At 39.9% G+C, this 15,920-nt stretch overlaps 2 protein-coding genes across 2 annotated transcripts; both read right to left on the minus strand.

Annotated features, from left to right (window-relative positions):
- Nucleotides 1–7,007: 7,007 nt before the first annotated feature.
- LOC137743411 (geranylgeranyl diphosphate reductase, chloroplastic-like) lies at nt 7,008–8,632 on the minus strand. Its single transcript, XM_068483295.1, has one exon. It carries the CDS (start codon nt 8,574–8,576, stop codon nt 7,224–7,226), a length of 1,353 nt encoding a protein of 450 aa, XP_068339396.1. The 5' UTR covers nt 8,577–8,632; the 3' UTR covers nt 7,008–7,223.
- Nucleotides 8,633–9,065: 433 nt separating this feature from the next.
- Nucleotides 9,066–15,745, minus strand: LOC137742962 (GDSL esterase/lipase At1g71250-like). Its single transcript, XM_068482893.1, has 4 exons — nt 15,608–15,745; nt 10,559–10,877; nt 9,435–10,115; nt 9,066–9,340 (listed from the first exon to the last, which is right to left on the minus strand). Exons 1-4 carry the CDS (start codon nt 15,743–15,745, stop codon nt 9,066–9,068), a joined length of 1,413 nt encoding a protein of 470 aa, XP_068338994.1.
- Between the last annotated feature and the right edge of the window lie 175 nt (nt 15,746–15,920).

The following is a 15,920-nucleotide window of genomic DNA, read 5'->3' on the forward strand; positions in this document are numbered from 1 at the left end:
AGTTGATGAGTAAGACGTCTAAAGTATTTACCTCCTTAGATTTGATCCAAGGAAAAATAACACTTTAGAAGAGTTTCCTTGAAAGATATCAAGGAAAGTAGCATCAAATACCCATATATAGGATATATACTTCTAAGACAATATGAATGTTAATTAGAAGATCTTCCAAAATTTTCATGACTCCATAGGATGTAGTTGGAAAGAAAGACAAGTCTTAAGCGTGTTAAGATTTGGGGTTGTGTGCTAATAAGCAATATTTGTTTGAGAACAATCTTGTGGGATATCTTTAAATTAACCTTTGGATATCACTTCTATAAACCAACTAACAAATGTTACTTGTTGGGTAGTTCATTGTCATCTTATAATAGGATTTGCCTAAGATAGAGCAAATGAACGAGAGATAGAACTCAAAGAATGGGTTCTTTGAGAGATAGGATGATAATCAACAAATATAACAACCTAGTTCCTACACCACAAGCTCCAAGGTAGTCGAGAATGATCTATAAACCATCTCAGTTGAATGGTTTGAACTTTATGACTATGTCATAGAGTTACACCTCTTAATTCAAAAGAGATAAGAATGAAAATCCTTATGACTACATTGAGTGTATGTACGACATATACTCAAGGAAATAGTATAGTACTATTTGACCCGAAATAATGAAACCTTCATAGCTAATTGGTAGCTTAAGGTGACTACAATCAATGAGATTGGTTGACTTGGAAAAACCCATCTTTGACGTAGTCTTGGTTTCTATTAATTCGAAGATTGCTAGCTACAACTAAACGGTGATTCAATGTTTGGACTTAATATGGGTTTTCGAAACCATTATCAAGATAGTCTTGATAATATATGTCTAAAACTAGGAATCACAAGACATGTAAGTTGTAGAGATCCATCTATCATGAATCTTAGAACGCTAGTGGGAGCTATAAGTATCTTGTGAGACAAAGATCAAATAGTTTGATTTCTCATTAAGATGTAAATGAATCTTTTGTTTACTAGGTTTACAAAAGATTAGTGGGAGTTAATCATATTCCTAAATTTGAATATATATATATATATATATATATATATTAATTTTGGAAATGAAAGGAATTCTTCTTCGTTAAAATTATGACTTTAAACATTCTATAATGATAGAATGTATATGGGAGACATAGTCTATATGCATTGAATGGAAATCTATAATGATAGATTTCAGGATAAATTGGATTATATCTATCCCTAATGATAGACAAATGATGCTAGGAAGTTTCTCATATGATGATAAACTTCAATCAAAAGGACAATTCCAGTGAGACTAGAAAGTTGCTCTTCTCAAAGGGAATGTAGCCTTTGACTCCCAAAGAAATAATGCATAAATAGAATCCTTTATGCATACGTAGAAAGGTGATTTATGTATTTCATATAGTTTGAAAAACATGATATGAGTTGTACCAAGATCGGCACAAGATGATATCAATGCAAGCCCAGGATCAGAACCATGGCAACTATCAAGTGAATCCTTAAGTATTTAGGAAATACTGAAGGATGGATTCCTTAAGAATGAGGAAGGATTAAAGTAACGCAATGGAAGCATAAATGTATTAGATTATGAATCTAATATTGTATCCATCATTGGATGTCTCTTCATTATGAATGAAGAGATAATTGGATATCTCTTTATTTTGACTAAAGAGATACTTGGGTGGAAACGTTAAAAGTAATGACTTTAATGTGTTTCATCGTGCATGCAAAATATATCGCCATATAGAAGCTTACAACATTGTTGTTTGGATGGGAAAGGTCATTTATGAACTCTCCATTTAGTTCGAACCAGAAAGTGTCTCTAGTGTGCCGACACTACAACACTAATGGGGCAATAGCTCAAGTCAGGGAATCAAGGTCTCATCAAGATCCGAACTCAAATGAGAGACTGAACCACATGATTGAGAATCATGTATAATGGTGACATATAGATATCCATTGTCTAGGCCTACTACTCAGCCATTTTTGAAATGATGACCAAGCTGATTGGCTCTAGTGCAAGTGGGAGATTGTGGGAAATGTGCCCTAAAACTAATCTAGTTTAATATAAAAGGAAAAGATTATTGTTTAAAGTCGTCTCATATAAATGCTATATGCTTAAACGATAAGTCAAATGAATATGTAATTGAGAGAATGTGATCTAAAGAAGTTAGATTCATGAGACCATTCTCTTTCGAATTCATATCCTAAACATTCTTGATCACAGGATTGCCATTTGGGCATTGACATTCCGTCAAGATCAATACGTGCTATGTTTTCTCTTAGGAAGAGTGACTGGTCTCGACTCACTAACATCAAGACAAGCATGTAGGTGCTCAATAGAGAATGAATCCACCGAATGCGATCAACAATGAGTTCTATACTCATGTCACTTGAGAAGTCATGGTTGGGATAATGAAAAGTAGTCATTTGACCTAAGGCATCATAGTTGTCTTGTGGTTAGGTCCTTGATCTTTGACTATGTCAAACTCACTTTGTAAGAAGGTGTCCACGACATAGTTGAGGTTAAGCCACTTAGTCATGGAGGCAGGTAAATGCACAACAAGGGATCTCTAACCTTCAAACTATTTGAGGGAGAATACTCTATGATATGATTAAGAATCTCTGGCCAGAGTATGAATAAGAGTTAGGAAGTCGTTCCAAATCACATTCAAGGTAATCATATAAGTAAGAGAATTACATTGGATAGTAGACATGAATAAACTATCAAACCAAACAATGCGGTCAAGAGTATTGTATTAAAGAAAGACCGTATTACATTGTAATCCTAAACTGAATAGGTTCTCCAACCTCTTCTGATTAGCTTGGATAGCCATGACATATTGGTAGGTGTCACTCATGGTTTGTGGAAGCCCTAAGGGTGTATAATCACTAAAGGGAAAATTGAAAGGAAATTTCAATTCACAATCAATTTGAAGAATTCTAATTGCCCACTACCTCGCTAAAAGGAACCTAATGGATCGCACACTATGTAAGGTAATGTTTGAAGAATTTGACGAAGATGAGTAAGGACAATTAAATGGTTTAATTATTTATGGCAAGGATTAATTAATATGTTAATTAATCAAACGAATAAGTTCGTTTTAAACCTTAAGTTAGAGTTGGGCCTTAAAGCCCAATGGGCTTCGAATCGTCAAGCCCATTAGCTTAAGTTGTATGACAACTTAACAACCAAAATTCAAGAAACCCAAAATAGCCCAAAGGCTTGGGAAAACCGGCCATAGAGAGATGAAGGGCCTTTTGGTTCAAGAAGCACACGAAAGTTGAAAGCATAGAAATGGTATCTTTGCTTTATCCTTATAAGGGTTTTCTAAGGATGAAAAGTGAGAATAACTCTCTCTTTTTCTCTCTAGAATAGCCGGCCACCATGGGAGAGTTTACTAGTATCTAACTCTTCCATGGTCACTCATCTTCTTCCTTAACCATCATTGGTGTCGGAACTTGGAGGTCTCTAACTTTGGGGACTTTTGGAGAACCCAATTCTTCCATCCATATCCAAGAAGACATGGAGCCAAGAAGCCAAGTTCCTCCATCCACATCCATGGAGCCAAGGAGCAAGGTGACAAAGGAAAAAAGGCTCTCACATGGGTGATTAACCTTTGCTAAGCAAAGAGGTGCTTCAAAGGTATAAAGAAATCTAAACTCTTTCTCTTAGATCTTAAGTTGAGTATTGGTTCATCATAACTACTAGGCTTTGAATTTCATGGGTAAAGTTTTGTTTTGAGTGCATACAAGTATGATTCCGCCTTTAATTGTTAATTGCATGTTGTAGATGTTACTCAAATGAACTTGTTCTTCACAATTTTTCCTTCAACATTCAGGTAGCTTGTTCACCTTCTTTTCCAGCAATTTGTCTAGCATTGCAGCCACATCAGAGTCCAGAAAAAGATACGTCTTCTGCTCCAGTTCCCTCAAGGTGTTTTTTTTTTTTTTTTTGGGCCTATCTTGGGTGCAGGAAAGCTCACCTCTCTTCATCTTCTTCGTTTTGTTTTTGGAGGAGATCTTGACGGGCGCGGATGAGGTCTTAATTGGGGTAGTATTGATGGTAAAAGCTTATTTGATAGGCTTCTTCCCAATCTTGTCTACCTTTGGGGCGAACACCTTATCCTTTTTAAAGTCGATGATCGGTTTCTTCTTCCCATGATTGGCGATACTTAGCTCCATGTCATGGGATCAAGTTGCTAGCTCTTAAATGTTCTCGGCTTTATGCCTTGGAGGATGTAATGTAGTCCCCAATGCATGCCTTGAACATACATCTTAATGGTGGAGGTTTCAGAAAGCTGATCTTTGCAATCCAGACTTAATGAACGCCATCTATTGATGTAGTCGACGATAGGTTCATCTTTCCATTACTTCGTACTTGTCAGCTCCAGCATGCTTACGATGCGGCGGGTGCATTAAAAACGGTTAAGGAATTCTTTTCAAGATGGTCCTAGCTGTTGATGAACTCAGGCTAGAGGTCGGTGTACCAGTCAAAGGCGTTACCCTTCAGCAAGCGCACGAACTGCTTGACGAGGTAGTCTCCCTCCGTCCCAACATTGTTGCAGGTTTCAATGAAATGGGCAATATGTTGTTTAGGATTGCCCTTTCCATTGAATTGCATAAATTTGGGTGGTTGATAACCCCTTGGCATCCTTAAGGCGTCAATCTTTTTGGAGTAAGGTTTTGAGTACAACATGGAGTCATGTGAGCTTCCTTCGTACTGCGTCTTGATCGTGCTAATGATCATCTCCTGCATTTACTGGATAGAGAGAGATCCCATGAGCATCGTTGCTTGGTCTAGCCTCTCCTTGACTTTTTCCATCGGAGGCTCCTCATATTCATCAGTTTCCTTCTTTTGTAGATCAACCTTTGGGTCACGGTCAGCTTTTTCGTCATGATGCGCCTTAAGTCGGTTGACGAGTGCTACAATTTGCAAGTTCTTTTCCTCCACATGCCTTGTTAGCCTTGCAATTGCTTTATTCATTTGAGCCAGCTGTTCCTCGATGGAAGTCGTACCAATTGGCTACGGGATACAAGCTGCTGCTTGAGTCGACATCAAAAATCAAGGACTCAGAACACCTCATCGGGCTTTCTTCCCTTAGCGCCCTTAGTGAGGCCAAGGTGATCACAGGCTCGTGCCTCAAGTGCTCTTGCTCATTTGGTAGGTTTGGTGTAAGGGTGGAAGGCATGACAGAGAAAGCTCTTGCTTTACTTCGGGTTGTAATGCCCAAAGTGCCACCACTTGCAGCAATGATGTTCTAGTTCTTCGCGTTGGTTGCAGGAACAACTTGATCTTTTCTTGATGCCATTTGTGCTTTTTGTGGATTTGAAGACAGAGATGAGAGACAGAGATGTCCCAACGAGCATTCCAAATTTGTAAACACGAAAATTCTGTAACAAATGAAACGAGAACACGTGTACAAAGTAGATTTGTATTGATGAATTTGTAAGGTTACAATCTCTGTTTACAATTTTCCTCTGATTTAGTCTTCAAATTTGATGTAGATGCGTAGGTTGTTGATCCAAGGGTCGCAATGACTTCATCTTAGATGAATGATTGAACGATTGCTTCAAGTTTTGAGCTTGAAACAATTCTTGGATAATCTTCACCTTTAGGTTTATGTATGACCTGCGGCAAATGTGATGTTGATGTGGGATTTTGTTGATTCAAGAGTCTTGGTGACTTAATCTTGAATCGAACGTCGTTACAAGTTTTAAGCTTGCAACAAAGTCTTGAAGGAATCGGCACAAGTGCTTGTTGATTCTTCAGTGGAATGCTTCGTCTATGGTTGAAAGAAAGCTTCGACTTTGGTTGTACGTTCTTTGAAGAGAGCTTTGGCAGCGTATTAGTCTTCAAAGATTTGGCAGAGGTTCTCCTTGTGTGAGAATTTCAGCCCTTCAATGTAGAAATTATCGACCTTTATTTGTGTTTGGGGACCTTGTATTTATAGACTTCCCAAAGCTTGCCTTTGGATGGATTTGGCTTTGATTTGTGTCTTGATTTGTCTATGGGAGAATTTAGGCATGTTTTGTGTCTTAATTTCAACCACTTTCCCTTGCTTGGCCGAATTATAGGGCTTTCTTGCATATTTTGTGAGCAATCCCTTGCCGATTTTAAGAGGGATTTTCTCCCTTTTGCCGACTTTTGGGAAGGTTTTGTACTTCCTTTGCTTGATTTGTGTCACATGCCTTTGATGACTTGTCCATTTGTGATGCATCATTTGTATGCAACAAATTTTACATGTCTACAAAAGTTTTGGTATACATCTTGTAAGTCTGACTTTGCATGGTTTTTTTTTTGTTTTTGTTTTTTTTTTTATTGGTCAGTAACTTTGCATGGTTGAAACATCAGAAATAGTCTCGAGGTTGTTTGCTTTACCTTTTGTTGGGAAAGTGATGTATAAATGAAATTTGAACTAAGATTGACATTATTTGATTCAAAATTTGAAAAATCATGCAAATAAGGTATTATAAGATTGAACTCAATAAAGTTGGACGAATTGAACCCAACTCTAGTAAGGCCAAACTCAACCCAAATTCGAATTGTAAAGGTTGGGCTAGAGTTAGGTTGACCATCCAACTCACCTGAGTTGTTCTCCTAGCTCTTACAAACTTAATTTTGATGAACATGAAAGGACGCTGCTAGTTTTATTATTCCAATTGGTCCATTGTACTGAAGTTTCAGCACCCAGGGTTGCCTCATTGGAGCTCGCAGAATGGGATTGTCTTAAGTTCCGGTAGAAGGTGACTCCAAGTTGCCTTTTTTAAAACACTCTCAACTACTTTTTTTTTTTTTTTTTTTTTTGTTTTGTTTTCGTTAGAGACTAACAAAGTGAAGATTATATCACTAAACCAATCAGTCATGCGCGTAATAACAATTCCGTTTTAATCGGAAATAATTCATTTGCTAGTGCACATGTCAGCGTACAAATTTCATTACCTTCTTTTTGACAAACAATTGCGTAGGGAGAAGGATATTGAACTTGCAGGAAAGTGTATAGACGGCATTACTTCCTTAAACCGTCACCGGCTACAAAACCTTCAAGTACTGGAATTAAACAACCACACACACTTAAATTCACCTATGAAGAAATCAAACAAGAAGAAAGCAGTTGATAAATCCCACCACACCACAATTGACCCAAATGAAATCAAACAGGCGAGGCCAATTAAGGCAACCAAATCTAAATTACCCTATCCCTAAACCCTACTACAACTTCAAACCCTGCATTTTCTTGCCCAAAATGTTACACCTCACCAAACTCCCAACAGTATTCAAAACCATCTTAGCGTCCTCCCACCTATTCCCATCCGCTAACTTCTTGTACAAGTAACTCTCGAACGTCATCCGCTGCACGTACTCGTCGCCACACAGCTCCACCAACGCCTCCCTCGCCGCGTCGCTCCCGTAAAACACCTTTTGCAACAAATCCAAAAACCTAAACGTTGTAATGTACTTGCCATCCCACTCTTTCAAATACTCCCTCTTCAAATCCCCTTCGTTGATCATCCTCTCTCCTCCTTCCGACGCCTTCACGATCGCTTCGCCGCACAATCTGCCCGATTTCGCCGCAAAGTATATCCCCTCCCCCGAACATTTCGTCACATACCCGGCCGCGTCCCCAACCAACGCCACACGTCCTCTAACGCGTGTTGGTCGGGGGTGCTCGGGTATTGGATGGGCCTCTACTTTGATCACTTTCCCTCCGCTGATTTTAGAATGGGCCCTAGCCCTAATTGCCCTTTGGAACACCTTAATATCCTGTTTGGAGCACACCGTGCCAGTCCCCACGGCCACGTGGTCGCACTTCGGAAAAACCCACGCGTAAAAATCGGGCGACACGTCGTTTCCCACGTACATCTCGGCGAGATCTTGGTAGTAGTCCATTTTATCGTCCGGGAGTTTAATCCTCTCCTGGAACGCAATGGCGCACGCGTAGTCTCCGGCTTTGATGGACTTGGAGACTCGGCTGTTGGCGCCGTCCGCCCCGATCACGACGTCCACCGCCAGCGACTCCCGCTTGTTGTCCGCCGTGTAGCTGATCACGTACGGCGCGTCGACCGAGGTGGGGACCTCGAGATCCGTGACGAGGCCTGAGATAAGGTTGGCTCCGCGCGACTGGGCGCGGGTGCGGAGGTAGGAGTCGAGCACTTCGCGGCGGAGCATGGCGATGAACTCGTGGGGGAGGAGGGTTTTGCCGAAATCGACGGCGAGATTCGAAGGGGAGAAGATCCTCATGCGAGTGACTTGGCGGTCGATGAGGTGGGATGGGATGTCGAACTCGTCAAGCATGCAGAGAGGGATCGCTCCGCCGCATGGTTTCGCGGTGGACGGACCGCTCCGCTCGAACATGAAACACTCCACTCCGCCGGCGGCCAAGGCCTCAGCGGCAGAGGACCCAGCTGGGCCCGCTCCGATCACGGCGGCTCGGAGCTTCCGGCCGACGATGGGTGGGTTGGTGGTCCTAGTGGTGGACTTTAAGCATCGGATGGTGAGAGAGCGGGGTTTGGCCGGCAGCGGAGCGGCGAAGAGGCTCAAGGTCGCTTGAGTTGCTGAGGCCATTGTTTTTGTGGGTAAAACGCGAGCTAGCGAGTGAGTCAATGAGTGTGAGAGAGAGATGCTTTTGGTTGCCTATTGAATATTAAATCCGAGTACTGCTAAATAAATTAAATTTAGAGACAAAGTTTTGAAAATTAAAAACATAAAAGTTGATGAGTAGATGATTACTTAAAAATTTGATAAATAAATTTATTCTTATGGGTGACATATTATTTAGTTTATAAATTTAACCTCCTAACGAATTTCCCTTTTAATGAAAAATCCTTTTTAAAAGTATAAATGTGATTTTTCGTTAAAAATGAACAATATTGAGTGTTTTCTTAAAATCCTGTATTCTTAAATCCCTCCCCGACACATGTGAACGTTGGGGGTTTTGAAAATTTCGATTTTTTACAATTTTATATTGCAATTTGCAACACATTTGAACAGAGGAGTGTGGAATCACTACAATTACATCAAGCCCTATTAATTTTCAATTTGAAATTTAGGAATTCAAGTGGGAGGATGCGAGACCGGAGCAGCGGCGGCGGCGGTAGTAGTGGAGGTGGAAAGTAATTCCTTGATGGTGGTAGGGCGGCAAATGCGAGAGAGGGGAAAGCCGTTCCAGGCGGAGTCAGCAAGCAAGGAGTTGACTCCCTTGGTTGGGTTGTACAAATCCCACCACACATGGCTTGAATCTTGTTGGCACGCCATTTCTTTCGAAAGGCATCCGATCGCTGCTCCGTACATGCCCAACCCACAGCAAGCACTCTTCACATCCTCAAATCCTGCATTCATTCATTCATTCATTCATTCATTCATTCATTCATTCAATCGTTTGAAATCTATGGAATTAGAAAGAGTTGGCAATTGTAATCGTACCGTAGCGTTTCGGGTTGTTTATGATCTTTCTAATTCCTTTGTACACATCACAGAACACTATATGTGCATCCGGCAACTCTGCGTGGAGCTTGCCGATCTGCTGGTGCAGCACTTTGTTGTACTCCGAGACCTGCTCGTTGATCTCCTCCACGCATCCACTCCGGACATCATCGTCTTCTTCGTCACCAGGTTCAGAATTGGAATTGGTGGAACTGGAATTGTGGTGGTCGAACAACATACGCGGCGTGCATCCCAAAGGCAATATCCCCATGCATATGATCCTCCTCACATTCATGTCGTACAGGTTCCTTATGACATGTATCATCTGATTTGCTAAAATGTGGGAAAATTCCTGGTCACTGTTCTTGGGTTTCTCAGCGCCGGAGGAGGAGGAGGCGTGGCGTAGGTAGAGGTTGATGTAGTCGTCCTTGCCAAAGGAGAGGTAGAAGATGGATGATCTGATGAAATGGAGAGCTACATCCTGGCTGAGCTGCAGTTGTAAGAGCTGCATTGAATCGAAAACTTGGCGGAGTTGTTGGTTTATGGACTGGTAGCTCTGGCCGCTAGGGTTCATGATAGTTGCTTGTGCCGAACCAAAGTTGAGGCCTCTTAGTATTCCATCAATGGATCCGTTTTGTTGGCTGTAGAATGGTAGGACACTCGGCATCCCCATCTTCCCAGCTGTCGTGTTTCACAAAACATTTCATCAAAAAAGACTCTCAGGAGGATCATATGAAGCAATATGCTGCAATTTCGGATGAGCTTTATTACTATTGGCCTGAGAGGTTTTGACACTTGAGAGTCGAGACCTTGTTCATTACTAGGATCGGGTTAACAGTAGAGTGGGCATGGGCAGATTCAAATTGAAGCTGCCGGAGTTGGGTAACTCAGAGAAACAAAACTAGTACTTGTACGGGTTTTGGCAAGACAATGATGGGTTTTCAATTCCAACAAGAAATATGCAGTTCAATTCTCAAGAAAGCTGAATCAAATCAAATCAGAAAAAAGCTCAACACAGATTACTTGCAAATTGAGAAGAAATTGAAGTCCAAGAAACAGAGCATCACATACGAAATCAAGAAAGAAAGAAAGAAAGGAGACGGAGCGAGAGTAGTAAGAGTTACCGAGAAGATGAGGAATGAGACTCGCATCAGAAGAACCGTTGCAGGAATACAAGGAGAGAAAGCTGTGAACGAGTGGGTAAAACAGCGTGTTGTCTCCGCAGTCGACAGAGGAATCCCCAAGAATGTAGAATGCAGGGGGCGCATTTGGGGTGTCATTCTGCACTGCCGAAACCTCAGGCAATTTCCCGTGAGCTGTAACGACGAAACCCATCACTGAGAGGGCAAGAAGATGAACCAGAATCGACCCTTTTGGCGGCTTCGCGCTATCCAACCCCGTCATCTTTGCTTTGTTCCTTGTGCTCAACGTCCCGCTTATCTTCTGCGCTGCTTAAATTCTTGAATGTTCTTGTTGCCTCTGTAAAAATCTATAAGTTGAGTTGAGAAAACGAGTGTTGATGGTGTGTAGGTGGACAAGGATAAGCAAATGAGGGATTGGTTAGGCGATAGGCATGAAATACATGCCCAGAGAAAAGGCAGGTCAGCTGCCCATGTTTTTCTGCTGCTGGCACTGGGTTTTTACTTTTTGTCAAAATTTACAGACGCACAAGATTTCTTGATTTATTATCTTTGTATTTTTTTTCCCTTAACTTTGTCACTTATACATCGTTCTTAGTTGTTTGAAAAAAATGTTGGATATACTTGGTTGTTAGAAAAAAATGCATTCATTTAGAAAGTAATTGGGTTTTTGTCACACACTAGCTTTCTAGGGCATTTTTAACATTTGATCAGTCATGACTTTCCTCTGTTAACCATCCTGATGGTCAGATTGTAATTGTATTAAATACATATGTTTATATGAATATATATGACCGTCAAATAGCAATTGTATTAAATACATATAACTATTGTAGTCAAATCCTTTATTTGCATCTAATTTTACATTTTCATGAAATATTAATTGCATTAAATATATGTAAGTATTGTAAGCAACTTCATGAATATGAGCTCTATTTCAATGAGAGAAATATAAATTTAGTATCTCATTTACTTTTCCCTTTATTTAATGTGATTCATCTCCAAAATATATAGTAAAGAATTTAAATTTCCATTTTCTTAGCCAAGATGAATATTTTAAATCACATACACGGAAGAGTTTTTCAACCAAATAAAATGGTGCCTCTTCTCAAACATTTTCCATCCTTGATTGAAAGTGTTCTTAATTGTATAGAAATTATCCTCGCACATTTTTCTTCAAAAGTGAAAGGTTGAGATTTACCCACACATGAAAAAAAAAAAGAGTTCGAGTGAGCAAAGATCCTTAGAGCAAGTCCAGTTGTTACCCAAAAGGCACGCAAAAGGGCTGCCAAATTGCTCTTTTGCCCAAAAATTACTTCAACGGTTCCACCGATCCATTTTGTGGAGGGCAATTCGTGGGCTACATGCCTAGCCAAAAGCCTGAGCAATTTGAGCCCAGGCTTCCGTCTCAAATTGGTGGGCCAACATATTATGACGTCATCCATGTGCTTCCTTTTTTTTTGTCAGGCGCATGTAAACTACACACATATTCAGTGGGTGGGATGACAGCTTCTGATGTTGTGGGCCTCATTGCTGCATATCCAAATATTGTGCCAATTGCTGACTAACGTGGCGAGATGAGAGTTGTTGGATTTCCAATGCTCTCATGATCTGCACAGTTGGATTTCCAACGGTAAAAAAAATTTGAAAAAGTTTTGATGTGCCCTGTGGCATGTTAAAGGCTGTCAAATTCAATAATAAAGAAAATCCAACGGTCAAGATTAATCTAATCATTAAATATGAAAACAATGGAAAACATAAAAACAAAAAAATTAGGAAGAAATTATTTATTTTTATTGTATAAATATTCAACCATTTTCTACATTCACCTTTTATTTTTAATTAATTATGTTTGTTTGTAATGATGTACTTTACTTTGTATTTAAAATCAAATTATCGGAGTTTAACATGAAGTTTTATTTTCAAAGAACAAACTTACAAAATAAAGACTTAAACACACTTACAAGGCATAAAAAATAAACACAAGGATTACTCCAACAGGTATGGGGCCTGTTGATTAAGAATGCTTCCTTAGCGTGTTGCTTTGTTGGTACTTTTTCATTGAACTTTGAAATTTTATTTTGTATAATACAAGCTTTTAAGTTAGCTAGGACTAGCCTAGGCAATTGTGCTTGGCATGGCAGGTCGTGCAGGGTCTCTAGGTTCAACACGGGCTGGGAACGGGCCTATATGAGTTTTTTTTATAGTATTAGAGCAACTCCACCTCTAAAGACTTTGCGCCAGCACCCAGCCCATTTATCCACTTCAGTGAACAGTAATAGACCCTAATGAACAGTAATAGGCCAAAGCATCTCCACCCCAAAAAAAATGTGCTGGCACCCAGTCTAAAAATGCGCTAGCACAAACGATCTCCACCCCTACAAAATGCGCTGGCACCCAGTCCATTTAAAATATTAAATAATTTTTTTATAAAATAATAAATAAATAAAATAGTTTTAATTTCGGATAGGATTTTTAACCAATCTCGTCACGCCATGTGTCATTATCCGAACGTACTATTTTTTGAATAGATTTCCGCTAAGATTTTCAACCAATCCCGACAACCCACGTGTCACTTCCTGTTTACAATAATTTAGGGAAGATTTCGATAAGATTTTTAACCAATCTTGTCACGCCACGTGTCATTATCCGAACGTACTATTTTGTAGATAGATTTCTGATAAGATTTTCAACCAATCCCGACACGCCACGTGTCACTTCCTATTTACAATAATTTAGCCAAGATTTCGATAAGATTTTCAACCAATCACGTAGTGCCACGTGGCATTGTTCAGAACCTCATCTTCTTTTTTTTTGTCCATATAAACCCTACATCCCTACATCCATCCTCACACTAAACTCAATCTTTTTTTTTAGCTCAGAATTCTAATTTATCGTTTTCAAATCTTGAGTTCTTACAATGTCTTCTTCAAGGAGAGCGTATAAACAGTTGCAAGAGCAGCAGAAAAGGTTGTTGGCACAACAGGAAGAATTGGTCAATCTTGACCAAGGTAGAGGTGGAGATGAGGCCTTCGCAATGGAGGAGGATGAGGATGATCACCATAGAAGGCGAAGGGCCTCACATTCCCACCGTATCATGGAAGCTATGGGTCAGATAGCCAAACCCAGACATGCGGCAAACATCGATAGAAGAAGGGAAAGACGAGGTAAAGATCTATTGGAAGATTATTTTATTCCCAACAGCGTTTTCCCTGATCATGTTTTTAGACGTCGTTTTAGAATGCAACGAAGTTTGTTCGATAAAATCATGAGTGATGTTTGCAACCATGATCTATATTTTGTGCAAAAAGAGGATGCTTTTCATGTTCTAGGTCTTCTTCCTGAGCAAAAAATTACGGCTGCCTTGCGAATGCTTGCATATGGAGCATCTGCAGATCAAGTGGATGAGATCGCAAGGATGGGAAAAACAACAGTTCTGGAGTCCCTGATGCGGTTTTGCTCTGCAATTGAAGCCCTCTACACCAATGAGTACCTTCGACAACCCACGCCAAGGGACATGCGAAGGCTTCTGAGGAAGGGTGAGATGCGAGGCTTCCCTGGCATGATTGGAAGCATCGACTGCATGCACTGGACATGGAAAAACTGTCCAAGTGCGTGGCAAGGAGCTTATGGCGACAGAAAAAGAGCCAAAAGCATCATTTTGGAAGCGGTGGCTTTTTTTGATACATGGATTTGGCATGCTTTTTTTGGTGTTCCATGAGCTCAGAATGACCTAAATGTCCTTGCCTAATCTCCAGTGTTTGACGAACTGCTACAAGGAAATGGGCCGAGATGCACATATTGGGTTAATGGTAATAAATACGAGGGACCATACTACCTTGCAGATGGTATTTACCCAAGGTGGTCAACATTTGTCAAAACAGTGCCACATCCGCAGAGTGAAAAAGAGAAACACTTCGCAAAGTGTTAAGAAGGGTGTAGGAAGGATGTCGAGCGTTGTTTTGGTATCCTGCAAGCTCGTTGGGCCATTGTCAAGGCTGCAGCTAGAATGTTTGATGTCGAGGCTCTTCGATCCATCATGATGACGTGTATTATTCTCCACAACATGATTGTTGAAGACGAGTATGATTATGATACCGTCGATGAATACGAGCCGGATCCGATGAACAACTCAAGAACACAAATCTACTATGCTCATGACTGGACCGAAGATCCCGTGCAACACGAGCCGTTGGAACGGGATGGACGTTACAATGAATTGATCGTTCAACGGTACACTTCATTGCAAGAGCCATACTAGCACATAACCCGCCAGAATGACTTGATTGACTATCAGTGGAGATTGCACGAAGGCGAAGATAATTAAAATAAGGCTTGTGGTTGAAGAATAAAGTGTATTGTTTTTTAAGTAATCTTATTTAGTGTGTTTTTTTTTTTTTTTTTAAGTTTAAGTGGTAAGGTTATGTAATGTTATTTGGTGTAATTTTAAATAAAGTTCTAAAAATAAATAAGAAATTACATAAGAAATTAAATAAAGTTCTAAAAGTAAATAAGAAATTACATAAGAAATTAAATAAAGTTCTAAAAATAAATAAGAAATTACATAAGAAATTAAATAACGTTCTAAAAGTAAATAAGAAATTACATAAGAAATTAAATAAAGTTCTAAAAATAAATAAGAAATTACATAAGAAATTAAATAAAGTTCTAAAAATAAATAAGAAATTAAATAAAGTTCTAAAAATAAATAAGAAATTACATAAGAAATTAAATAAAGTAGTACAAATAAATCCGAAATTATACAAAGTCTGTGGAGTTAGGATATGTGGTGCTAGGATCTTGGTTGCTAGGATTTCTGTAGTTGGAATCCCCTTGACTTGTTTCGGTATCTCTTGCACGCCTCCTTCGCACGACATCTCTTTTTTCTGATGTCCAAAAATATTTTGAATTCGGAGACAGTCCTACTAGAGACTTGTTCATAGTGTCACGATCTATTTGAGCCATCCTTTCTTCTCTAAGCATCTCATTCTCTTGATGAAGTGCTTCTCTAATCATCTCGTTCTCTCGATTAACTATTTCTCTTTGTCTCTCAGCCGCCGCATCATGAGCCTCAGTAGCTGCTATTATTGCTGCCATCGCAATAGCTTTTTCCTCATCTCTAACCTTTTCCCATGCCATGTTCAGTTCACCTTGACGAGTAAGTTCCTCCATATATTTAGTGTAGTCATTTTTGGAAGAACTACCTTTTTTCTTTGATGCCTTTTTACCTTGAGGCCTGAGGGATTGACGAGTCGGTTGGGTCTCTGGCACTTCTTCAGGCGTCCCTTCCATGTCTTCAAATGTGTTGGCTTCTTGTTCGGCTGTGTCTGCTTCTGGCGAACTGTGT

The sequence above is a fragment of the Pyrus communis genome, chromosome 8, assembly GCF_963583255.1.
Source record: "Pyrus communis chromosome 8, drPyrComm1.1, whole genome shotgun sequence".
Taxonomy (NCBI): domain Eukaryota; kingdom Viridiplantae; phylum Streptophyta; class Magnoliopsida; order Rosales; family Rosaceae; genus Pyrus; species Pyrus communis.